The 25,586-nt window shown below is 42.5% G+C and overlaps 1 protein-coding gene across 1 annotated transcript in view; it reads right to left on the bottom strand.

The window, feature by feature from the left end:
- DGKD (diacylglycerol kinase delta) overlaps positions 1-25,586 on the bottom strand; it is a 105,308-nt gene that overhangs the window by 32,889 nt on the left and 46,833 nt on the right. Inside the window, exons 4-10 of the mRNA XM_015426814.1 lie at positions 19,995-20,099; positions 17,741-17,873; positions 16,393-16,499; positions 10,492-10,617; positions 7,019-7,121; positions 5,978-6,140; positions 941-1,049 (exon numbers count right to left, since the gene is read on the bottom strand). Coding sequence (XP_015282300.1) covers positions 941-1,049; positions 5,978-6,140; positions 7,019-7,121; positions 10,492-10,617; positions 16,393-16,499; positions 17,741-17,873; positions 19,995-20,099 — 846 coding nt within the window. The remainder of the gene's footprint in view (positions 1-940; positions 1,050-5,977; positions 6,141-7,018; positions 7,122-10,491; positions 10,618-16,392; positions 16,500-17,740; positions 17,874-19,994; positions 20,100-25,586) is intronic.

Below are 25,586 nucleotides of genomic sequence, written 5' to 3'. Positions count from 1 at the left end.
AATTAGGAAAATAAGTAGTTTCTTGTTCTCTTGTTTTAACTTTAGGGAACCATTAGGTACATTAAGGGAACTAAAAACCACCATCACTAGGATGCAATACCCAAATCGTAGCTGGTAAGAAAACCTCCTTATTACTAGAAGCTATAATACAGTGAGCAAATCAATTCTAATCCTACTTGCAATTTATCCACTGATAGCACAAATCTGTTCAAATCACTGGTGAAAGTTCAATGTTTCATTTTCACCACCTGGTGGTGCTATCACCCTTTTGTAGCAAGATGTGTAAAGGGGGGGGCAACCAGAAGAAATTAAATTCCATAAATGCAGTGCTTTCACTTCAAGAAAATAGCTCTTTCAAGATCTAGGCATTATTTATGTGACCAAGCAGCAGCCTCAAGGCCAAGCAGCAGCCTCAAGGCCACATCTGCCTGTGTGGAAGCTGCTCATGCAGAGGCTCATCCCTGAGGCCCCTCTCTTATTCCCACCAGGAAACAGCAAACTGCGATAAAAGCAATAAGAGTTTAAAAGACACGGCTAAAGTTGGAAGTTTCTGCATGATGAACACCTACAGATGAATGGCTCAATATTTTGAATAGTCTCCTCAGAACTGGATTTAAAGAGGCCATTTTGCCTCAAAACTGGGCCCTGGGGAAAATGGTCATACAAGTTCACTTTCTTCACAAAACCAGACAGAAGCCAAGCTGAGGGAAGCAGTTGCAGGCAAAAGCAATGGGGTCATGCTTAAACACCTCCTCTGCTGCTTCTGCTTTATAGATTTCCCATCCCCCTTCCCATCAGGTGGCAAATAAAAAATTCAAGCACCACCTGTTTTACATATAATGTCTTGGTTTGGCCTTAGCTACGCCATTATTTCAGGCAAAACTGTATGTGACGTGATATTTTCCTGTACTATAAGCAGAAAAACTCTTTCGTAACGTACCTGCTTGTGGAGACTGAGGCTGTCAATTTCAGAGAGAACCCACCCAACGCTTCCATCCCCACCACACACCAGAATTCGGAATGTGTCGAATTTCTGGAATAGACGTAAACTGCAAAGGGGGGAAAAGACTAGCTATTTAACATGTTATTACAGAAGTGAATGTGATTAAGAATTAAAGACCCTTCTATGGGTGATTTTGGTCCTCCATTGGATTCCAAATTAATCTGAATACATGACAAAGTGTACAAGGAAATAACGATCTATTTGCGTCACAGAGAGGTAGGAATTTCTGCATGAGCATTCCTGTTCTTAAGGAAGCAAGATCTTTACACAGGCTGCGGTCACACGGAGCATTAGCCACGCTACAGAGACAGAAGATAGGGGGATTTTCCGGGCGCGATCACACCGCAACATCTGGGAAGCGTAGAGCTCCCATGGCGAACCCGAGGCTTCCTGCCGAAGATGCGGCTTAAAAAACTAGTACCTCTGAGGTACTAGTTTCTGGAAACCGCGGGGCAAGGGTGGGCGTCTGATCCCTTTTCCAGTTCATACATTTTTTGTCTTCGCTCAGGAAGGGATGTGGCTCCAGAGCAAACTGATTGATGCAGCGGCCAAATGGCTCACTCACCACTTTAATGCCAGGAGCTCACCGGATTTTTGCTCGCAAGACTCTGCAGCTTAGAGGGTGCATTGGTGGCCACCCTAGGATGGCCACGGCTTGGCACGACAACGCTCCCTCCCTCCCTCCCTCCCTCCCTCCCTTTCTCGGTGCATGGCTTACTTCTAAGGAGACCTGGGGGGGGGCTTTCCAGCTGCTGCACCACTTCTCCTGGCTGTTGCTTATCCCTGTTGAGGTGCGGGGGGGGGTGGCGGGAGGGCGGCCCGGCTGAAGCTCCTCCTGGAGGGGACCAGACGGAGGACACAGTTTGCATTCCTCTGCAGCCCTGGAAGGGGTTAAACCCGTGTGATCGGCACCTCCCCCCTAACCACGGGACCTCGATGGGACGTCTGACTGCGCAGCCGCGCATTATTTTGCTCCGGGGCAAACAGCCACGCTTCCCCCCCACATTTTCCGGCTCGTGTGACCAGAGCCACACAACCCCACAGAGATCATGGAGCTGCCCCACAGCCATGGAGCTGCATAAAGGAGGATATAACCTACAAAATGCTAAAAGGAAACAAAACCTTAAAAGTCATTCAAAGATATATAGAAACATTAATTACACTCCAACGACAAAATTTCTAGTGGAAGATTAACTGCAGGGAGTAATAAAAATCTCATCAGGAAGCAATCCTTAGACTTAGAGGCCTCTAAAACTACCTATGGAAAGATAGTAAAAGGCCCAATAGCACTTTTAAGACTAACAAACTGTATTGTAGCATAAGCTTTTGAGAAACACAGCTCTCTTCGTCATTAGGGCACCACCTGATATAGTAAAGAAGTCTTAGGTTTTACCTTATAATAACGTGGATTTTAAAATTGTAATATGCTAAAGTATGCCTGCTGAGGTTATTGCACAAGTATGTACTGTATCAGAGAGGCAGACACACAAAACAAATCTATCATAAAAATATGGTGACTGTATCTGCCTTCTTACTGAGTTGCAAAGGTGCCACCCATTCTGGATGGGGTTGTACTTCCCTTGAAGGAATAGGTCCAAAGTCTGGGAGTGCTCTTGGATCCAGGCCTACTCCTGGATAAGCAGGTAGCAGCTGTGGCCAAGAGTGCTTTTGACCAGCTTCGACCTTTCATTGGCTGAAAATATTTGGCCACTGTGGAGCACGCCTTGATTACATCTAGATTAGATTACTGCAATGTGCTTTACGTAGAGCTGCCCTTGAAAAGTGTTCAGAAACTTCAATTGGTACAGAATGCTGCAGGCAGGATGTCAACTGGAATGGGTTGTATGGACTATATCGCCACAGTCTTGGCCCACCAACACTGGGTTCCAATTTGTTTCCAGGCACAATTCAAGGTGCTGGTCTTCACCTCTAAAGCCCTGTATGGTTTGAGACCAACATACTTGAAGGACCGCCTAATCCTTTATGAACCCACCTGACCATTACGGTCATCTTCAGAGGCCTTGCTTCGGGTGCCACCTGCCATCTGAAATTAGGCAAGCGGCAATCTGGGAGAGGGCCTTCTCAGTCATGGCACCAAAGCTTTGGAACTCTCATCCCAGGGAGATTTGTCTTTCCCCTTCTGTTGCCACATTCCGGCTGTGTGTGAAGACTTTTTTGTTTCGTTTGGCACTCCCTCAATGATCCCTTCTCAACTGATGTCTTCTGTTTTGTATGCATTTTAAATGTTTTATATGTATTATAACTGTTTTTAAACTCTTTTAAAAGTTGTTTTAATCAGGTATGTTTGGGAGAGGGGTTTGTTTTGATAGTTTTATAATGTATTTTATAACTTATGCTTTAAATTGTTGGCCAAACAAGAAGAGAAAGACTCCCAGTGTGTACAAAGCAGAAAAGGAAGACAGAATGCCGAGATAAACTGTCACAAGCTATAATATAAATAAAACACTTATATTTATAGCCTAACATTGTCACCTTTTACACTTATAAACATACGTAAATGTAACATCCAAGTGCTGGTGGTAATGGCTAAGATGCAGAACAAGAAGCGGGACCTGCAATACTCGCAGGGGGGAGTATTCCTAAAGGCTCCCGGCCTGCAGAAGCAGCTCCACATTGAGGAGGAAGCAGCTGCAGGTAAGCCTTCTCCCTCCCTGGGAACCGGCGGCGAGGCCTGAATGCCTCCCAGCCACCGGGCCCGCCAATTTCCCCCCAGGCAGCGATGGTGAGGCGTGAGCGCCTCCCAGCTGCTGGGCCCGCTGATCTCTGCCCCGGGCACTGGCAGCAAGGCCTGAGTGCCTCCCAGCTGCCAGGCCCACCGTGGAGTTCCCAGAGCATACTCTGCGCATGCACAGGGAATGCTCTTTTACTTTTGGGGGGATTTAACTATCCCCCGTATAGTTTTTTAAACTTTTCAGATTTTTATGCACACTTGGGGACTGCCCCAAGTGTGCAGGAAAATCTCTCTGCCCCCCAAGTGCCCCCGATGTGCGGATTTAGATATCCGCACAGAAGGGGCATTTTGGCTATTAGTATATAGATGTTATGGGTGAGTATTCTCTTCTGAATATTGGCAATGCTGGTATGTTAATTTTGGATGTACTAATGATGGTGGATGTGAGTAATACTATGGTTATGATATTTTATTATTCCAACAGTAAACCAGATTTGAAGATGTTTTTGCAATGCAAGGCTTACCTGGGACATGCGTGTTGTTGATGATGGTCCACCTACTTGACTATTGCCAACGTGCAACGGCTCCTAATCAAGTTGTTTTGGAAGCCTGTTTCAGCATTATATAATAGACACTCAGTCTTTAATTATTTGCTTTGGAACATAATTTATGCTTAGTGTACAAATCACTTAGTGCTTGTGAGCACAAGAAAAACAGCACCTGCATAAATTATTGTGTGCCTGCAAGCACAGGAAAAACAGCACCTTGTTGCTTTGAGAGCCAGCTTGGTGTAGTGGTTAGAAACGCAGACACTGATCTAAGAAAACTGGATTTAATTCCCCACTCTTCCATATGCAGCTCCTTGGGTCAAGTCATAAGTTCTTTCAGAGCTGATCTCTCAAGGGCAGTTCTTGAGAGAGCTCTCTCAGCCCCACCTACCTCACAGGGTGTCTGTTGTGGGGAAGGGAAAGGAAAGGGGTTGTAAACTGCTCTGAGACTCTTTTCAATAGTGAAGGGCAGGGTATGAATCCCCCCTCCTCCTAATTCTATAGTAACGCTCTCTACATGGGGCTGCCCTTATCTCAAATCCAGAAACTGCAGCTTGTGCAAAATGTGGCGGCCAGGCTTTTGATGGGTCTCCCTGAGTGGGAGCATATCCAGCCTGTGCTAAAAGCATTGCACTGGCTGTGAATACCATACCGGATTCATTTCAAGGTGCTGGTTCTTACCTTTAAAGAGCTTTATGGTCAGGGACCTACATACTTGAGGGACCACCTTTCCCCACATGTTCCCCAGAGAGCACTGCGATCAGGATCCCAGAACCGACTGGCCCTTCTTACAGCTCCCACTCAGCGGGACAGAAGAGATCAGGGCCCTGCGGGACCTCTTACAGTTCTGCAGAGCTTGTAAAATGGAGCTCTTCCACCAGGCCTTCAATCAAGGAGCCACCTCTAACAGCTGAAGAATAGAGAGCCCTGCCCTCCAGGAGTCACCAACAACAGCAGCCTGTGCCAGCCGCCTACGAGCTGACTGCGAGACGGGACCACTGAACAATGGCTGCCATCGTTAAATAACATAATGATTACTAGCACTTTATTATATCAAATGGTTTTAGTTGGTTTTAAAACTGTTTTAACTGTAATTTATATGTCTTACTCTGTGTAAATCGCCCTGAGCCGGCCTTGGCCAGGAGTGCGGGGGATAAATTTGATAGATAAATAAATAAATTCTGTTGAGTGCCTGCATGCAATATTTTGTGTGTCTTATTTATTTATTTATTTATTTATTTATTTATTTAATTGCATTTGTATCCCGCCCTCCCGGTGAACAGGCTCAGGGTGGCTTACATTAATGGGTGAAGTGTTCCAAGTCCACATAAAACATTTTAAAACAATCATACAAATTAAAGTGCTTGCAGAAATAGTCGTTCCTTCATTAAGTTAAGGTGGCGTGTTTTAAGATGTAACACTTAGCCATTACCACCAGCTTTTGGATGTTATAATTACGTATGTTTATAAATGTAAAAGGTGACAATGTTAGGCTATAAATAGAAGTGTTTTATTTAATTTATTATATTTTGTGAGTGTTTAATCTCAGTGTTTTATCCTGCCTTTTTGCTTAAATTGTTGGCCACCTTGGCGGCCCTTGTAAGGGCAGGAAGGAAGGATATAAATTATGTAAATAAATAAAATAATAATAATTGCTACCTTCAGGAAACGGAATAAACTGAAGAATTTATGTATAGTTTCCAAATAGCTTCACATCAAGAGAACAGCTCTTACCCGAGGTGAGGTCCTCCATTCATGAGATCAAAGACCTGTGCAGGATTCAGCAGTTGTTTGAATCTTCGTAGGAATTTTACACCCTGGTTGTCTCCACTTTTTGAGTTGACGAAGACCAGCAAAGGGCTTGTGCAAGACGGGGGACAAGTGGCTTTCCAGAAACCTGTATGGAAAACCAAGAACAGATTAAGCTATTCTGTCAAAGGGTGGCTAGTAACCTACAGAACAACAGTAACGTTGGGCAGGCAAATAGTATGCCCATGTGCTGCCACCTTGTCCCATTTATTCCCATGATATTTTATCACTGACTTCCAAGATCCTCTAAAGATATATTTAAGATGAAATACATCAAGATCATAATATATATATATACAGGGTTGGAGCTAAAGATAACCACTGCATGAGCCAAAGGCATTTTTGCTCACATAAGAGGGTGTGTGTCTGTGATTTCAGCAGTTTTCCCACTCAAGCTACAGCCCCCTGGGCTGCATCCCATGCTGTTTACAAGAGTTCCCCAACCCTCAGGAGCAGCTTTTCAGGTGGAGCAGGAGGCTGAAGAAGACAGAGAGAAGAATGAAACATCCATTCTGTGAAAAGGACTTTGCTCATGGTCCTTTGGATCCAATGGGCAGCTTTGAGAATGGATCTGCATATGCTCAGCTGTGCTCTATGCCAGGATTTTATCAAGAAGTTTACTGAAATGTCTACTATTTTACAAACTATTACAAAAGAAATAAGTAAACACCTTGAAATTAAGTAAAAACAAATATATTATCTTTGAGTGGAGTAGATTCTCATAAAGATTATGTCTTTGCTAACCTTTTGATCTGTTAATTTGCAATACATGTAAATAAGAAAATAAAATACCCCTGAAAATAAGAATGGAGGGAGGAAGGGAGGAGAAAGGAAGTCTTTGTCCAGTGTTCTTTCTTATCTTATGAGGATAGCAGCTTTTTGTGTTATACCAACACTGCCAATGAAACAATAGAACAGTGCAGAAAGATGTGAAGCTAACACTAAGAAGCATTCTCTAATACTCACCATCTGAATCAATGCTGTTGAGAGCCGTAGGGGGGATGACGGATACCTTACAAAGGCCAAGTGGGCACTTGGTTGGTAACAAGTCTCTACATGAGGTGTGTACCTGGAACAATAATACCAGTTAAAGTTTTTAAAGTCTTGCTTTAACTGGTAGAATTTTTTTTGTCAATTTCCATTTGAAAGCCCAAGAAACTAAAATGGCACAGGAAATAAGCAAGAACACAAAGTTATTCTAAGAACATATTCCTAAAGAGGTAATGCCTAGAAGACTTAGAATATACATATACATCTGCCTCACAACTCTTATCAGTTTTATTTATTTTGTTGTAGCAGTCAACTTGGATAGCCCATGCTATGGCGACCCTGTAGGATTTTCAAGGCAAGAGACATTCAGAGGTGGTTTGCCACTGTCTGCCTCTGCGTCAGCCCTGCTTAGCTTCTGAAATCTGGTGAGATCAGGCTAGGCTGGGGCTATCCAGGTCAGGGCCCCTCCTCTAGACAACAATCATGAAATCATGAAATAAAATGTGAATAATAATAATGGCCAGGAAATAGATTCAGGTGGGTAGCTATGTTGGTCTGAAGCAGCAGAACACACTTTGGTCTTAAAGGTGCACCTGGACCCAAACTTTGTTTCAATGGCCAGAAAAGAAACGCAGACAGCAAAAAATTTCATTGAACTTTGTATATATAATCATGCCAACAAAAAAGATTCAAATTCCAACATGCTATTCCATCACGAAAGCCAGCACAGTGTACTGGTTAAAGTGTTGGACTAGGATCTGGGAAATCAAGGTTTGAATTCCCACTCGTGCCATGGAAGTTTGCTGGGTGTCCTTGGGCAAGTCACATTACTCTCAGCCTAGCCCTGACCTGGACAGCCCCAGGAGAGCCTGATCTCACCAGATTTCAAAAGCTAAGCAGGGCCGACATGGAGGCAGGCAATGGCAAACAAACTCCGAAGGTCTCTTGCCTTGAAAACCCCACAGGGCTGCCATTAGGGATGACACAAACCGGTTCACAAACCAAAACTTGGCATGAACTTGGCCCAGTTCAGAGACCCCAAACCAATGTTCAGGGAAAGCACGTTCCCCAAACATTTACCAGACTTTTGTCCGGTTTGGTTCAGCTGTTTGGGCCATTTAACAGCTGAGCAGTGTGGGTACGCAGCTGACCTGTTACTTTTACTAACTAACACTAGCCAAAGCATCACAAAATAGTGATCACAAGCTTCACCAGACTACCCCCAAAAAGGAAACACCCTACCCCCCCAAAGAAAATGCCCCCATCCTCCATAGTTTCAGAGGACTAAAATCAAACCAGAGAACCTATGCAGTAAGAACTTGGGGGGGGGGGCGTTTTTGCAAGCCCAGCAGAACCACTGCAATGTACAATGGTCAGCAAACTCAGTGCCATTGTGGCAATGCCAGCTGATGTCAAGCGTAGAATCATACACCAAACAAGGGGGAGGGGGGTTGTAAGCCCAGCAGAACTAGTGCAGTGTACAGTGCCCAGCAAACCCAGTGCCTTCTGTTCATAATATTAACAAAGGTTTGCTACTGTATTACTCTTAAACACTTTCTGTCACCAAGCAGGATAGGGATGAGAATGTCTTGAGACCAAGAAGTGAAAACAAAGGATGTGAATGAGAAACATGTGGAAAAGAGAAGGAAAGGTTGTTTTAGCTTGCTGCAACACCTTAACTACTGTTTTGCAAGACTTGTCTGAGCTGGGTACAAAGAAAGGAAGAGGGAAAGGCTAGACTGTTGGAGAAAATGACCTGCAGGCTGGCAATTATTGTAGCAGCTATCAGCACACTGGCATAGTTGTACGATCTGTTAAACAAGTTTGCTTCAGTCATAGAGAAAGGGAAGTCTAGCCAGTCCTAGAGTGCTTTTTGCTATGCTCAGACTTCCCTGAGCCCCTAGTGGTTGCAGCCAGAACTGCATTTTAAAAACAAAAGGAAAGATATTGGGGGACATAGCATGATGCTGACTTCAAGGACCCCCTTCAAGAGCCTTCCTTAAGCTGTATCCAGGGCAGAGCACACCCTCTGCCCTTGGTACGCCACTGTGACACAGATGTATAGGAGAATAGCAGCAGACTGGATGAATACATTTAAATTCAGTACAGCTAAGAAAGTGTTGATAATTGTGGAGGTGTAAGCAAATTGCTTAGCTGGGAAAATAATTGTCTTGGATGAAGCCAAACTCTGCTTAAAAATTGGGTTCACAAACTGGTGCTAATTTTGGATCCAACACTACCCCAATATGCCAGGTAGCAGCTAGCGCCTGGGATGCATTTTATTAGCTTCAGCTGATACATCCATTGTCTCTGCTACTGAAAGACATCATTGTTGCTTTGGTGAATTCCACATTAAATTACTTTAATGTAAGCTACATGGGGCTGCCCTTGAAGATGGTACAGAAACATCTTCAGCAAACAAAGAATGCTGTCTTTCAAGTGTTAACAGGATAGAATTATCATACTTATAGGTAACCTATTTAGAGCAACTGCACTGGTTACCAATTCAAAGGTGCTGGTTTTGACCTATAAAGCCAGGGCCCTGATAATCTCAGGTAGCATTTCCTGCCATATGAATCCCCCTGCCCCCAATTTACCATCTTAAAGTTTCATCATATGTAGCAGCTAGATTGACCTCCATGAGAAGTAGGATTTTTCCTGTTAATTTGCCTCTGGAATTCTTTTGCATGGGTACTCATATCATTCCCTATTATCTTTCTGAGGGCAAGTTAAAATTTGTTTTGCAGCTCTTTCAGTTGCTGATGCTCAGCTGTTTTTAATTTGTGGTTGGCTTTAGCATGTATTTGTATTGCTGCTTTTAACATTTTTGGATGTATTAGGATTTAAACATTTGTGTTAAACTGTTCTGAATGCTAGTTTAAAATTAAATTGAACGCAGTGTGAAAATTAATTAATTAATTAAAACCAGCAAGGCATTCAACATAATTCAATTCTATCGTACTAGGCTATCAAGCCAGGCTTTTAAACAACTAATTCCCAGACACAAGAGGAACCTATTTAGGTCTCAAACTCTGCCATCTGAAAGATCCAGTTAATATTTATTATTTACATTCATCTAGTTTTCTAGAAATCTAATTCTGTTCGTTGAACACAGTGAGATTTTCTTGGCAAGATGCCACATGAGATATTTCCTCCCATTGCAGAATCAGTGGATAGTATTCTGCAGTTCAAAGATACTATAGATAGTTACACAATAGGTCTGTTCATTTTCCCATATCACTTAGGCTAAAAATTGATCAAAGCCACTTATAAACATTAAAAAGTACTTTATAATGAAGCTATTGGCTAGACAAAAACCAAGTCGGAGGAAGAGGTATTCCTTTGGAGGAATAGATCTGAAACCTTCCCTTTAAAGGGTGACATCATATGCATAGGACAAAAAAGGAGAGTAAAAGTACACAGAGGCCCAACAGGAGCGCTTAACTCACCATGGCTTTGCACCAGAGGCAGCGCCAGTCTTGCAAGCGCAGGACACTGCCACAAGTTTTATCACACACTGTGCATTTGGCACTCACAGGGAGGTTTCCTTCAAGCCACTGGTGTGGCATTGAAATCTGCAACAAATCAAGCAAAGGACAAGTCTCTTTATAGGATTATTCTAAGAAACAGTAAAGCATGAACAAATGTAATTGGTGAGGGCATCATCTAAGAGATGCTAACACAACCAGCTAGTTCAGCATCATCATCGTGGGCAGTACATTGTTCATAATGTGATTACCTGTTCTTGAGAATGTAAGAAGAACCCTGTTGGATGAGACACAGAATTCTTCTAACCCAGCACCCTAGCAACAACCAGTCAGATATTTCTATGCATCTTGAAGAAATTTGTCTCTCCCCATTCTCCCTTTCAACTACCTTTTAACTAATCCCCTCATGTTTGAGCAATTTCGTTAGACATTAAATGTGACCATGTTGAATCTTCTGAGCAACTCTGGTTTTACATGTATGTTGGACTTTGTGGAGAACCCCTGCTCCCCACTCTGAGTTTTTAAAGTGTTTCTGTTCTCCCCCCCCCCCCAAGGGCAGGAAGCTAGTCAATTACCAGCCATGGTTATGCAAAGAGCTTGACTTGCAAAGGAACTGAGGGATTTGGTGTTAGGAATCTCCAGGTGACTCCTGGAGATTTCCCGGAATGTCTGCAAGGAGGGCTCCTAGGATGCACTGGGTGGACCAAGTCAAAGGGGGTTGAGAGTGTGATGCAGAATGGGTGGAGTCAGAGATTTAATAGAAGTGCTTGCTCCCAGGAGAGAGGGGCTCTTGGCTCTTGATGCTGGTCCTTGGAAGCGGACAGACTGCTGAGCTCTGTTCAGCAGGCTGGGGACCATCGAACATGTGGCTAGACCTGCCTGGATTCAGGATGCCAGAGGTAATGAAACATCCTTAGAACATTTTGCAACTTTCTAAGCTTGGAGTTGCCTGCTCTACTTCAGTGTCTAGCTGGAGTAATTTTTAGAACCAGGGACAGGGGATGTAATTATCACCAACTTTTATTTGTCCTTCTGGTTGCAGATCTGGTGCTGCGCTAAAAGTATGCTTGTAACCTTTTTCTCTTTTAAATAAATATTTTACTTTTTGAAGCTGGTACTGTTCTCTGGACCACATAGTTTCCCCAACTGCCTTAGACCACGCTACTGTAAGAGGGGAGCCCTGGGAAGGGGGAAGGCAAGCAGTCAAGGCACCCATTGCCAATCCTTCAGGGCCCCCCAAAAGAAGGCATTTGGCCCCTGTGGTAAGCAGTAGCTGGGTGGCAGAAGACCACAGGCAGGGTCTCAGTTTGAGAAGGGGTGATAGGAGTCTGTCCCTCCTGGCAGGAAGACCCCAACAGGACAGTGGTGGCAGCAGTACCCTTGTGGAAGGAAGTGAAATAGAACCCTCCAGGAATTGGCGGCAGCCAATGAGGGGGCTGGCAGAACACGATCTGTAAGTCAGCAGGCCGGTTCTGCCACAGACTTGATAGGATTATGGTCATCATTCCTGTACAATCCCCCCCCAACACCAGACAGGCCGGTGTCTGTCAGGTGTAGGAGCAGGGCCAGGGTATGAATGTTTATGGGTAGATAGTAAAGGACATTTCTAGGAGCCATTTTGATGTGTGCCTCCCTCATGAACCTGAAGAAATGTCCACCACATCACCACTCCCTCACACCAACTCCCCCTCACACCTCTCACCTCTTACTGCCCCCAAGAAAGCCCTTGGCAAATGTTGCGCCAGATACACCAACGCTACAAGGAGGAGGCAACTTAGGGATGTGGCAAAGACATCTGCACATAGTAATCCTGCAGTGCCCTGAGTTGCACATGCCAAGTACCAGCAAGATCACCCTGAGGTGCTCAGAACAACACTGTCTCCATATGAGCAAAACAATCCAGGATCACAAGTAGAGAGCCCATCACTTTCATGGAAGGTAGCAGGAGTTAACTTAACAGATGACTGCTTCTTAAATGAACAGTTCTACGTGGCCTGCTCCAGAGTGAGCTCATCAAGCAGCCTGGTGATCCTAGCACCTGAGGGCAGAACCACCAATGTAGTCTAGAGAGAGGTCCTTCAGTAGAGAGAGAAAAAAGTACGTATGTCTCACTTCATTTCTTACACTACAATCTCCTCTGTTAGAATTCCTACAACAAATGTCACATTTCAAATTTCATATCATCAATATTATAACTGGATTTACGGAACTTAAATACCGTAACGAAGCACAGGTAGCAGGCTACTAAATTATAAAATCATTGTTTTTCCTTACATAATTGCCATAATAAGAATCTATTGGTAACATTAATAATGGAATTGTAGGGCTGATTCTCTTTCACAGCATTTCCCAAATTTTAAATAAGCTGTCTCTTATATGTCTTTTATCTTGGGTTTTGTTTTTTGATATAGATTTTTAAACCACAAATAGTTATGTGGACTTCTGATCCAATATGATATCCAAACTAGCCCAGCAGCTAATTTAATGTTAGGTATTGCCAGACCAGCCCTTTTCTTGTCGTCTTGCAGTACTTTAAATCTTATTCTTGGCTTCTTATCATTCCATACAAACTTATTTATTTGTCTTTGCCAGAAGTCTTTTCAAGAATTGAAACTGGGGTAATCTGTAACAAAAAATTTAATTTTTGTAGCACGTTCATTTTTATAGCAGAAATTCTTCCTAGCCAGGATAGGTGTAGTTTGGACCATCTCTCTAAATCTTTCTGTATTTTGGACCAGGTTGTCAAATAATTGTCCTTTAATACTGTATCATTCTGACCCGTGAGATATATTCCTAGATATTTGATCGGGTTGTTTGTTACATCACATCCTGAAATCTTCTTAATCTCTTCCTCTTCTTGAGTAGTTGAAAATTTTAAAATAATCATGGTTTTCTTCCTGTTGATTTTATAACCCGAAAAGGTTCCAAACCTGTCAGTTTGCTCCAATACATGTTGGAGAGATTGTAGGGGGTTCGAAATTGTAAGGACCACGTCATCTGCATAATTCTTTAGTTTAAACTCCTCTTCTTCTACTTTTAATCCTTCAATTTTAATATCTTATCTTATTTTAGAAGCAAATATTTCCATCAGACGGATGAAGAGAAGTGGAGAGAGTGGACATCCTTGACGGGTTCCTTTTTCTATCTTAAATCCATTTGTCAAGAACCCATTGATTAAAATTTTTGCATGTTGATTAGTATAAATGTTCTGTATCCAATTCAAAAATCTGAGACCACACTTGAAATATTGCAATGTTTTTTGTAGTCTATGCCCCAGCCACTGATGCAGAAGAGGCTGAAGTGGACTGGTTCTATGAAGACCTACAACACCTTCTAGAACTAACACCAAAAAAAGATGTTCTCCTCATCATAGGGGACTGGAATGCTAAAGTAGGAAGTCAAAAGGTAACCGGGATAACAGACAAATATGACCTTGGAGAACAAAATGAAGCCGGACAAAGGCTAACAGAGTTTTGTCAAGAAAACACGCTGGTCATAGCGAACACCCTCTTCCAACAACCTAACAGGCGACTCTACACATGGATATCACCAGATGGGCAACACCGAAATCAGATTGACTATATAATTTGCAGTCAAAGATGGAGAAGCTCTATACAGTTAGTAAAAACAAGACCTGGAGCTGACTGTGGTTCAGATCATGAGCTACTCATTGCAAAATTCAGACTTAAACTGAAGAAAATTGGGAAAACCACTAGGCCATTCAGGTTTGACCTAGATCGCATCCCTGATGAATATACAGTGGAGGTGAAGAATAGGTTTAAGGGACTAGATTTGATAGAGTGCTTGAAGGACTATGGACGGAGGTTTGTGACACTGTACAGGAGGCAGCAATCAGCACCATCCCAAAGAAACAGAAATGCAAGAAAGCAAAGTGGCCGTGTGATGAGGTTTCATCCCAAAGAAACAGAAATGCAAGAAAGCAAAGTGGCCGTCTGATGAGGTTTTACAAATAGCAGAGGAAAGAAGGAAAGTGAAAGGCAAAGGTGAAAAGGAAAGATTTACCCAACTGAATACAGATTTCCAGAGAACAGCAAGGAGAGATGAGGCTTTCCTGAATGAACAATGAAACTAGTATAGGAAAACAATAGAATGGAAAGGACTAGAGATCTCTTCAAAAAAATTGGAGAAATCAAGGGAATGTTCTGTGCAAAGCTGGCCATGATAAAGGACAAAAACGGCAGGGACCAAACAGAAGAAGAAGAAATTAGGAAAGGATGGCAAGAATAGACAGAAGAACTATACAAGAAGGACTGTAACGTCCTTGACAACCATGATGGTGTGATCACTGACCTCGAGCCAGACATCCTGGACTGTGAAGTCAAATGGGCCTTAGAAAGCATTACTAACAATAAAGCGAGCAGAGGTTATGGTATTCCAGCTGAGCTATTCAAAGTCTTAAAAGATGATGCTGTTACAGTGCTACACTCAATATGCCAGCAAATTTGGAAAACACAACAGTGGCCACAGGACTGGAAAAGGTCCGTTTACATTCCAATCCCAAAGAAGATGTTCAAACTATCGCACAATTGCACTCATTTCACATGCTAGCAAGGTCATGCTCAAGATCCTACAAGCTAGGCTTCAGCAGTACGTGGATAGAGAACTGTAATTTCCTGGCTCCCCTCTGGATCCCTTTTTAAAAATTGGTGTCACATTTGCTACTCTTCAGTCTTCTGGTACAGCAGCTGAATTTAGCGATATTAAATCAACTACTGGAACTAGATCAACTATCAACTGAGATCCTTAAGAACTCTCAGGTGTACGCCATCAAGACCTGCAGACTTATCAGTTTTTAATTTCCCCAGTAGGTCTAGAACTTCATCTCTGGTCACCTCAATTTGGCTCAGTTCTTCAGACTCCCTTACTGAAAATTGGGGCTGTGGCATGGGTACGTTCCCCACATTTCCCACAGCAAATACCAAAAAAAATTAAAAATCATTGAGCTTCTCTGCCATCTCCCCATCTGCCTTTAGCAATCCCTTTACTCCTTTGCTACCCAAAGGCCCCACTGCTTCTCTGGCTGGTTCCCTACTCTGGATATATTTTTTAAAAAATATTTATTGTTTATCTTGATGCTTTTAGCAGCTCATTCCTCAAAACCTCTTTTTGCACACCTAATTATTGACTTACATTTCTTTTGCCAGAGCCTGTGGTTCCTCCTGTTTAATTGAGGCAGACCTTCCATTTTTAAAAGAAGCTTCTTTACTTTTTATAGCTTCCTTGACTTGCGTTGTTAACCATGCTGGTCTTTTTAAAAACTTGGTAGTGCCTTTCCTAACCAGTACAGCCCGCTTGCCGGGAGGGCGGGGTATAAATCTAAATAAATAAATAAATAAATAAATAAATAAATAAATAAATAAATAAATTCTGTCTGGGCTTCAATTAGTATGATTTTAAATTGCTTCCAAGCATCCTCTAGGGATCTGGCTCTCTTGTGTTTCCCCTCCAGCTTCCTTTTTACTATTCCTCTCATTTTTTTAAAGTTCCCTCTTTTGACATTTTTGGACCTTAGGAGTAACTTTTCATTGACCCGAATGTTGAATTTGATAGCGTTGTGGTCACTGTTCCCAATTGGTGTAACAACCTCTCCATTACTCAGCAGGTCTTGAGACCTGTTCAGAACCAAGTCCAAGAGCACTATCACTACTCTGGTTGGCTCTGCGACCAACTGTTCCAGTACACAGTCATTTATGATGTCGAGGACATCATACATGATCCTCCCTACAACATACATGATCCTCCCTAAAATCACTAACATCTAAGCAGAGGTAAAGGCATACAGAATATTCTTTATACAGTTCCTGATATCCTTCTCAACATGAGAAATGGTCTGACACATACCCCATCTTCATCCTCAATGATATCTTTTCCAATAGATGCCAGCGTTGTCCACTTGCAGTTATTGGTTGCCCGTACAGCACATCGCTTGTGGGCTTTAAATTTGCACACTAGTGAAGAGTGGAGGGGGGGAAAACAGCATTTCTTACTACAGTAGACATGATGAGGAACTTGCGTGAAAGAAATTATTTAAGCCTAAAAGAAACCCAGAGCTAAATCTGGTTTGATCAAGATTTAACAACACTAGACAAATCTAATTTAAAGAGACTGTTAAAGGCCATTTTAATCCTGCTGTTAATTACAAAATAATGTCCGTCCTTTTTTTGGAAGTTAAAAATATCACTGTCATTTACAGTAAACAACATGCACCTAAGCTATTGCTTTTTAACCCAGACATATTTTACCCAAAAGAAAAAAATCTAAAAGGCAATAGTGATGGTGATAAATTACAAGAAGAAAAAACAAACAAACCATACATGATGTAATACCAGATGTAGTCAATGATTTGAATTTGTAGTAAGTCTTGTCTATATTTAAGCCTCTGTCATTATCTGTTAATGTTAAACTGTTGATACCATATATATCTTTATTTCTGTGTCATTAAGATTTTTTATATATTTTTTCTTAACTTACTTTTTGATCCTGTTGTTTATGCTGTTAATTGTTTTACATTGTCCATTTTGTATTTGTATTTTTTCATGTTGAAAAATTAATAAATTAAAAAACAAACAAACAAACCATACATCTTAAGTCCTATTTCTAAAATGGCCTGGCTTTTGGGGGGCTGGGGATTAGATATATGCTCTTCTGCCCACCCCACCAAGAACCTTCATGAATATTTATATAGTCCCCAACTCCCATGAGTTAACGTTATCGAAGCCAAATAAATGTAGATTAAGGCCCTTTAAGAATTCACTGCAACTATTTATATCCAACTTCCACTGGTAAACATGATTTTGTGGACCTACACTCAGCAGATTCTAGAATCTGACAGTTCACATTTTAGATTTATACCAGTCTTAAATGGTCGTTGATTGAAGATTAAGGGGGGGGGGGGATGACTTAGTGGTAGCCTGTTTTGCATGCAGACGATTCCAGGTTCAGTCTCCAGGATCCCTATTTAAAAGGATCACATAATAGGTGACATTAAAAACCTCATCTTAAGAGCTTCAGCCAGTCAGAGCAGCCAGTACTGACCTTGATAGACCAACGTTCTGACTCAGTATAATGTGTTCCTGAAGCATGGGTGTAATTGATGCCTTCTTGCAAATCTAACAGCTGTATGTCCCAAGCAGGAAAAAAGGACTTTTAAAAAATATTTTCTTGTGTGTAAAGGTGTTTTTTTTTTTACCTTCACAGGACAGTCCATGAGATGTAACCCCAGATAATGCCTCCCGACACACGTTGCAGTATGTTGGCCGAGCATGGGAACAGGCGTACCAGTTATGCATCCCTGAGAAATGGTCCATACTGTACTGGGTAGACTTAAAAAGAATTACAGACAGATAAACTAAGAAGAAATTCATGTGAATCACTAAAATGATAAACACCACAAAATATAAAATAAAGAGGAAACATTTATCTTGATGAGAAAGAATTTAATTTTAGTGGACGCCACCATCAATATTGTTGATTTTATGCCAAAAGCGTTAATTTGCTGTGCGTTGAATTTTTAATTGGATTTTATTGAAATTATGGGGGAGGGGTGGAATAAAAATCTGATAGAATAAATAAATAAATATACCATGTGCTGTCTAGAACACAGAAGACCAGGGCAAATAGGGCAGAATCAGATCTCAAATTAAAACATACAACATGAAGTGAAATGGTAGCCTCAGCCCTACAAAGCCATTTTTGCACAGAGCTTTTGAGTACAACCTGTGTGCATTTGGTTCATGTGGTAAGTAGCAAGCATGCCAGCTGTAAACAAGAGGGATGATGAGACTGAAAGGTCTTTTCACAAGCAATTTTTTTTTCATTTAATCAGTGTGGGAATGGATCAAAAGGCCATTTCTTGTTTAATTCTCTGTTGCAAGGCAGAACCATCTATTTTCCTGTTCAGATCCTTGGTAATGTTTGTAATAAGCAATGAAGATCTTTTAATAGGGGCTCCTCAGAGCTACAGGGAAGCAATAATTGCTTAACATAACCACAAACAAGCGTATTTCCAGTCATTTGCTGCATGCCAGTGACTTCTATAAGACAACCCAATGGCTAACAACTGTAGGGTAAAGTGTTGGGTGGTTAAAAGGGCACTACTGAACAATGTGCTAATGATAAGCCTAAAATATGTGGTGACAGTCATGTTAACAGACCCCACATGCAGGACTGCCAACCTGCAGGGCATGGCTAGAGATCTCTGGCTATTACAACTGATCTCAAGGCAACAGAGATCAGTTCACCTTGAGAAAAATGGCTGCCTTGGAAGGTGGTCCCATTAATGTCCCTCCCCTCCCCAAACCCCAGCTCCAGTCCCAAAATCTCCAGGTATTTCCCAGCCTGGAGCTGGCAACCCTACCCACATGACAGGAGGAAATTGTGTCAAGGGAGTAACTAAGGAAGACAAGATCATACATGGAGAATGCCCCATACACATCCATCTACATCTACACCTTGAATTGCAGTGCAAAAGGCAAACTATAGCTGAAGTAAACAGAAGACTGAATCATATTTCCTGCATATGAATTTCTGACAGTCCACTCATCTTTGAGGGGAAGTAGGGCTGTTGCATTTTAAAGAAATATGAATATATATATGTAGGGCTGTTGCATTTTAAAGAAATATGAATACCAATGTTTATCTGCCTATCTGTCTTCACCTTTCCCTCCCCCTGGCAGCCCCTCCCCAGGAAAAGACTGGCCAAGTTGTACAGTAGTCACTGAGCCAGACTAAGTATTATGGAGTTGTTTCTGTTATATTGGGGGAGGGGGGGTTAATACCTCAATAGGGTTGCCAAGTGTATCTTCGGCGGGAGCTGGGGGCTCCCGGCTGGCGTCTTGTGTGTACGCACGTCACCTGGAAGTGACGGGAGGACGCCAGGCATGCTGGGGGCAGGGCCATGACCATACAATGGAAAACCATAGAGTTTTCCCTTGTATGGCTGTGGCCCCGCCCCCAGAGTGCCCAGCGTGCCCACGTCACTTCCTAGGGCCCGTCACGTCCCAGGGCCCGATTCTGCAGCAGTGGAAATCGGGCCTCCAAAGCGGGGGTTTACCCGCCACCTGCCCCCACTTGGCAGACCTATACCTCAATGTTGTGGGGTTGGGTTTTTTTGTTGAAATTTCAGATTTTCTGCAAACTTGGAACTTCTTTCAGGTTTGTAGAGAAATCCTCCTTACCTTTCTCTGGCTCCATTTTGCTGATCTATTAATCTGCACACTATGGCCTGATTTAGAATTACACACAAACATAAGTGTAGACAACTGCTTTCTGTTTTGGCTTTTTGTTAACCCCTCCCCCATTTAAGATTTGGGATCTTTCTGGAAGCCTGGAGGGTCCCCCAACTTTGGAAAATAGTCTCCTTTCTCTCGGTTTGGCCCCAACCCGCAGATAGGTCCATGCAGACAGACAGACAGACAGACAGACAGACAGAGCTCTTAGATTACTTCAAAATGTTCCCGATTCTGCACAGTCTTCAGTGCTGCAATCCAGTCTTCCATTTCTTTTCTGTTGTCAGCACATAGGATAAGCTTCCGACATGGAGTAATAACCTGTAAAGTCAGAAAGTCCAGGAGATAAATGAAGAAGAACAAGATGAAGCTAGGGTTCCTATAACTTGTTCCACTCATGCATTTGCACTCAGGTGAACAATCCCTGCTGATCCCTCAATCCCCCTGCAGATCTCCTACTCTGTTCCTCAAGGTCTACCAATTTCCCCCTTGGATTAGAATCTCAGTGAGCACAGCTGGCTGCAGCAGCAAGAGAAAGGTGGAAAAGTTTAATTCTTCAAGTGCTATTGTGATCTGTTGCAGTGCATAGAGTTTAACCTAAAACATGTTCCAACATTTTACAGCCACCTCTGCCTTATTGTGATTTAAGCTTGTGTAGACATCAGACTATTTCATCAGAAGCAGAAGAACCAAAATCTGCTTGGAGCAATGGTATTTATCACATGAGAGTTAAGAAAACTACGAGTTTTTCAAGGTGATTAAACAATAAATATTTTTCTCTCAGCACTTTAGAAGCACTAACCCAAATTCACCACCAGAGGTATGGTATCCCACCTCTCTCTACCCATGGATTGCCTTGCAGCAATGGATAGGTTTTTTCTGCTGCTTCTTTCCCCTTTTAAATATGGAAAGATGTTTACCCCTAGAGAAAGGAAATCCATGCAGTCTGTTATAGCACCATTATCGTGCCAGACACATGCACACAGAATACAATTCTCTGAGTCTTTATGTGGACAACTATGGGTGCAGTACACATTGTGCATTGGTCCTTTGTGGCTTATGGAGACTAAAACACTGAATATCCTAAATATCCCAAAAGTCCTATGAATAAAAAAATAAGCATCAAGAGGAAGTCCCTAATTCTAGGAGCAGAAGAGCAAGCCAAGAACTTGCCCAGAGATGATGCAGATTCAGCCTCTCTCTATGTCTGTAAAGCTACCAAGCTGAACACCTGTTTTTCATGCTTATGCATTGGAAATCCTTTCAGGAGATGGAACTAAGTGACTTGAATATTAGAAACTCCAACACTCAATTATATTTTATATTAGGTGTAAATTGCCTCACTACAGCAAGGAATTCAGGTTTCCACCGTTGATGTGGACACCATCGTGCATCTTCATGTCCACTGCAAAGCTCATCCAACTCTCAGTGAATTTTTTACTTGTTCTAAATTTACCCATCAGTAATGTCACCAAAGGAGCTGCGGTGGCTCAAGTGGTTAAGACGCTGAACTACAGGCTGTGGAAGATTGGTAGTTCAGCAGTTCGAGACCCGAGTGCCGCTTGACGGAGTGAGCTCCCGTCTCTAGTTCCAGCTCCTGCCAACCTAGCAGTTCGAAAGCAAGAAATTGCAAGTAGATAAATAGGTACCACTTAGGTGGGAAGGTAACAGCGTTCTGTGCGTCTTGGTGTTTACTCATGCCGGCCACAGGACCACGGAAATGTCTTCGGACAGCGCTGGCTCTTCGGCTTTGAAACGGAGAGGAGCACTGCAACCCTAGAGTCGGACTCGACTGGCTTTCGAGCAAGGGAACCTTTACCTTATGTCACCAAATGACCTTTTGTTCACACATAATGGGACAGGATTAAAAATAAGGGGCTGATTAGATAAACGTCAAAGTCTCTTATTAGCCAAACAAAGTGACACAAGAATACCACAATAAACCTATTAAATTATTTTTGTGTACTTTCTCCAGGCTTTGGAGTTGGCAGCACTCCTACTTTGCTCAGATTTATTTCAATTATTTTTTTTAGAAATGGCTTTTTCATAACAGGGGAATGTCAAATGCTAAACAGAAGGTTTACATAGTCTTTGCAGAAGCCTTTTAGATTTTGGATAGATTTTGCTATGCTGGAAACTTAAAGTCTTGATTTATACCTCTAAGCTTAGATTAGTTTAGAACACAGCCTACACGGTCACTACAGATTTATGGAACAAGCTGTCCAATATGGCCTAATGACGTATAGCTGGGTTCAGAATTAGCTAAGAAACATATTTTGCTGTCAAGTTGCAGCTGATTTACGGAGACTCCATACAGTTTTCAAGGCAGGAGATATTCAGAGGTGGTTTGTCACTGCTTGACCCTGCCTAGTGACCCTGGTATTCCTTGGTGGTCTCCCATTCAAATACTGACCAGGGCCGACCAGGCTTAGCTTCTGAGATCTGATGAGATTGGGTAACCTGGGCTATCCAGGTCAGGGCAAGGTAGTGTTGTACCATCATAAAATTAGCAGGTGAACCAGATACACAGAGCTAAAAAAGAATGACTTTCATTATCCATAACACAATGAGAGAGGCAAAGAAGGTGGATTTTTTTAAAGAGAGATGTTTCTGGTTAAGGATATTAAATTGTCATCTTGATGACTATTCTAGTCTTAAAGTGGCACAGGACATACAACAGTAGCTACCTAGAGTGGAAAGAAAATGCATATGTGGAACAATACTAAGCAGGTCTACTCAGAAATAAGTCTCATGTTAGTCAACAGGGCTTACTTCCAAGAAAGTGTCCTTAATATTGCAGCCCAGGAAACTGATCAAAACTCTAGAGACTCCTGTAGGGTACAGAATAAACCAAAAAATGCTATAGTCCTATTCTCTACATTAACTACTACCATTTTACAGTAAGCAGCACTGAAGCTGTTGCTGAGATATGTGGACCCAAGTTAGGGTTGCCAAATCCACTTACCCCTCAGAGCGGGGGAGCCTCGGCGGTGTCCGGGAGTTTGTTTAGGGCGCGCTGGCAGGACGTCACCGGAAGTGACGTAAAACGTTGCTGACGTTGGGGGCGTGGCCGAGCTTGTCGGGGGAAAAACCATATGGTTTCCCCCCCGAGCTCAGCCACGCCCCCAATGTCAGCAACGTGGCTGCGTCACCTCTGGTGATGCAGCTTCGAGGGCGGGGTTCCCCCCGGGCCCCGATTCCACCGGGGCGGAAATCGGGGCTCCGAAGCGGGGGATTCCCCGCCCCCCGGGCCCATTTGGCAACCCTAACCCAAGTCCAGCTACTGAAACGGTGGCAATTTTTTTCTTATTTACAATAAGAAACCTTTTTCTAACTCAAGCACACACATATACCCAACACAACAGAAGAAAACAGAAGAAAGACAAATTTGCAATCTCATTTACACACACACAAACATATGTGACAGCCAAGCAGGGCATGAGAGAAAAGGAGGAGGCAGATTCTTCTGGTTGGCTGTTTTCTCCTAATACTGAAATGATTTTCACACTTCTTAACTATCCTTGTATTAATATAAGTTTTAGCTGGAAAACAATGAAGATAGCTAATTCTACCTCAGAATAGATATCCTGCTGCAATGAACAGCTGAAGGCACACTACATAACACAGACTAGAATGGCAATCCATTAAAACCAGATTTTGTTAGTTCAAAATGTTAACTGAAGACCTTTGTTTCAAGTCCTTGCATTTTAAACCAATTTCCTACATTCAATCTCCTCTACAAAACAGAAATTTAATGTTTATCTCCACACCTTCTTTAGGGTCATAAGGCAATCTTACCCACTGCCGTCTCCAGGTCTTTCTCAGCTTCCCTAAGAACTTGCAGAAACGAAGCAGTGGTTTTGGCCAAATGCAAAGTGAAATATCCTTTGTCAGAGTTGATGTTGCAGTGACCACGAGGGACAGGAAAATAACTTAAATATACACAGGGATTTAGATTATCTCAAAATTTACAAAAACATATCCAGAAATAGAGGTGGTCTACGTATCTGCTAAATATAGCTACCCCAAGCCAGCACACTTCTGAAAGAAGCCAACTCTAGTGATAGGGACTGATAACTATAGCTGTTTCCTTTTTACTCACATCCTGCCAGAATACAGCCCTATGCACAATTTGTCAACCCTAAAGTCCCTTAGAGACTGTCAAGTATTTAAAAAACAACTAAAAATATACGGAAGCTATTTTATTAAAAAACAATATCCTGCACATAAACCCCATTGATCTTAATGGGGCTTAGAAGCCTGTTATGAAGGTAGGAATTAGGTATAAATTTTTATGTGCTTCAGTTATATCACTTGGTATTCTTCCTCTGCTTCAATTAATGCAGATTAACCACCATTGACAAAGTATGCTTTTCCCTTTATGAATGTCACCCCACATACATACCTCTAGTAAGGGTGGCAGAAGATAATTTTCTACCCGGAATGTTGAACTATTGCGCCCTGCAACTAGACTTGGACACAATCCCCAAAAATCTGTGTATAACCCCACCCCACCTTCTGCACTGTGTGGCCACCCACCCACAAGACAAATAAAACTTTCTGGTCAGTTTCACCTCTATAGTTTCTTACCATGCTCACTTCAAAAATAACTGATTATAACTAATTTTAACCAGTAAAATAGGTCCACTACTGATATATTCACACAGTTATTTAAACAGCAACAAATATGACATCTGTTCATAGTGCCCAAAGAGATATTTCCATACAGGGAGAAGTTAAAAGGGTAAACAAATGGTTGTGCCTTTCCTAAGGTTATCAAGTTAAAAAGCTGACACAAACTTCTTAAGAACTCCATCTCCATTTTTCACACAGGCATTAGAGGCACATATGAAACTGACCTAAGTGTTGTATTACAGAAACTGTTCAGGAACTGAACTTTCACCAGTTATGAAATTTCTTTTGCAAGAAATTGTAACAGATTATTTTGCCTTTGTCCTCTATTTAGAACTAGGAGTAATGCCTGTTGTGGGAAGAAATACAACAGGATCTAGAAGGAAGCTCCAGATGAGTGTCCCGACTGGCTGGTGGGGCGGCAGAGGGAAGCAGAAAACGGAGGGAGACAAGCCATGTTTCTTTCCTTCTGCTTAGCTATAAGGCAGGGCTGTCTCAAGTCATTTTGCTGCCCCAAGTGGGTAGAATGGGAGGACAGACTCATGGTAACAGATATGGTTCTCTCCACCTGTGACTTATTTTTTGAGGGGGAGGGGGGTGTTATGCAGTGGCAGCTAAGGTAGAAAAGCACCTCCTCCTGTGCCATGTTTTCTGGGTTCCAAGGGTCTGGAAAGTAGTTCCATAGCTGATGACATAGTTGCCAACTCTGGGTTGGGAAATACCTGTAGATTTGAGGGGTAGAGCCTGGGGAGGGCAGGATTTGGGGTGGGGAGGGACCTCAGCGGGGTATAATGCCATAGAATCTACTGCCCAAAGCAGCCATTGTCTCCAAGAGAACTGATCTGGGTCATCTGGGCATCAGTTTTAATAGCTGAACCCTGACTGCTACGTCACATTGGCTGTCATACAGGGGCCATCTTAGCAGGATATAAGGACACAGAGTCCACCATTTTCTCCAGGGGAACTGATCTCTGCCATCTGGAAAGCAGTTGGAATTCTGAGTGAACTTTAGCCCTCACCTGGAGATTTGCAACCATGGTTTCCCCCAACAGACACTAAGGGGAAATTTATTTTACCTCAGAACATCAACAGCAAACTGTTTAGAATGTTAGAGGGAAAGGCCAGCGAGGCCGCATATGCAAACAACCTCTGTGTTCCGAGGCAAAGGCGAATCAG

The sequence above is a fragment of the Gekko japonicus genome, unplaced genomic scaffold, assembly GCF_001447785.1.
Source record: "Gekko japonicus isolate JY-2015 unplaced genomic scaffold, Gekko_japonicus_V1.1 scaffold14, whole genome shotgun sequence".
NCBI lineage: Eukaryota > Metazoa > Chordata > Lepidosauria > Squamata > Gekkonidae > Gekko > Gekko japonicus.
This window is presented reverse-complemented; position numbering and strand designations above follow the sequence as displayed.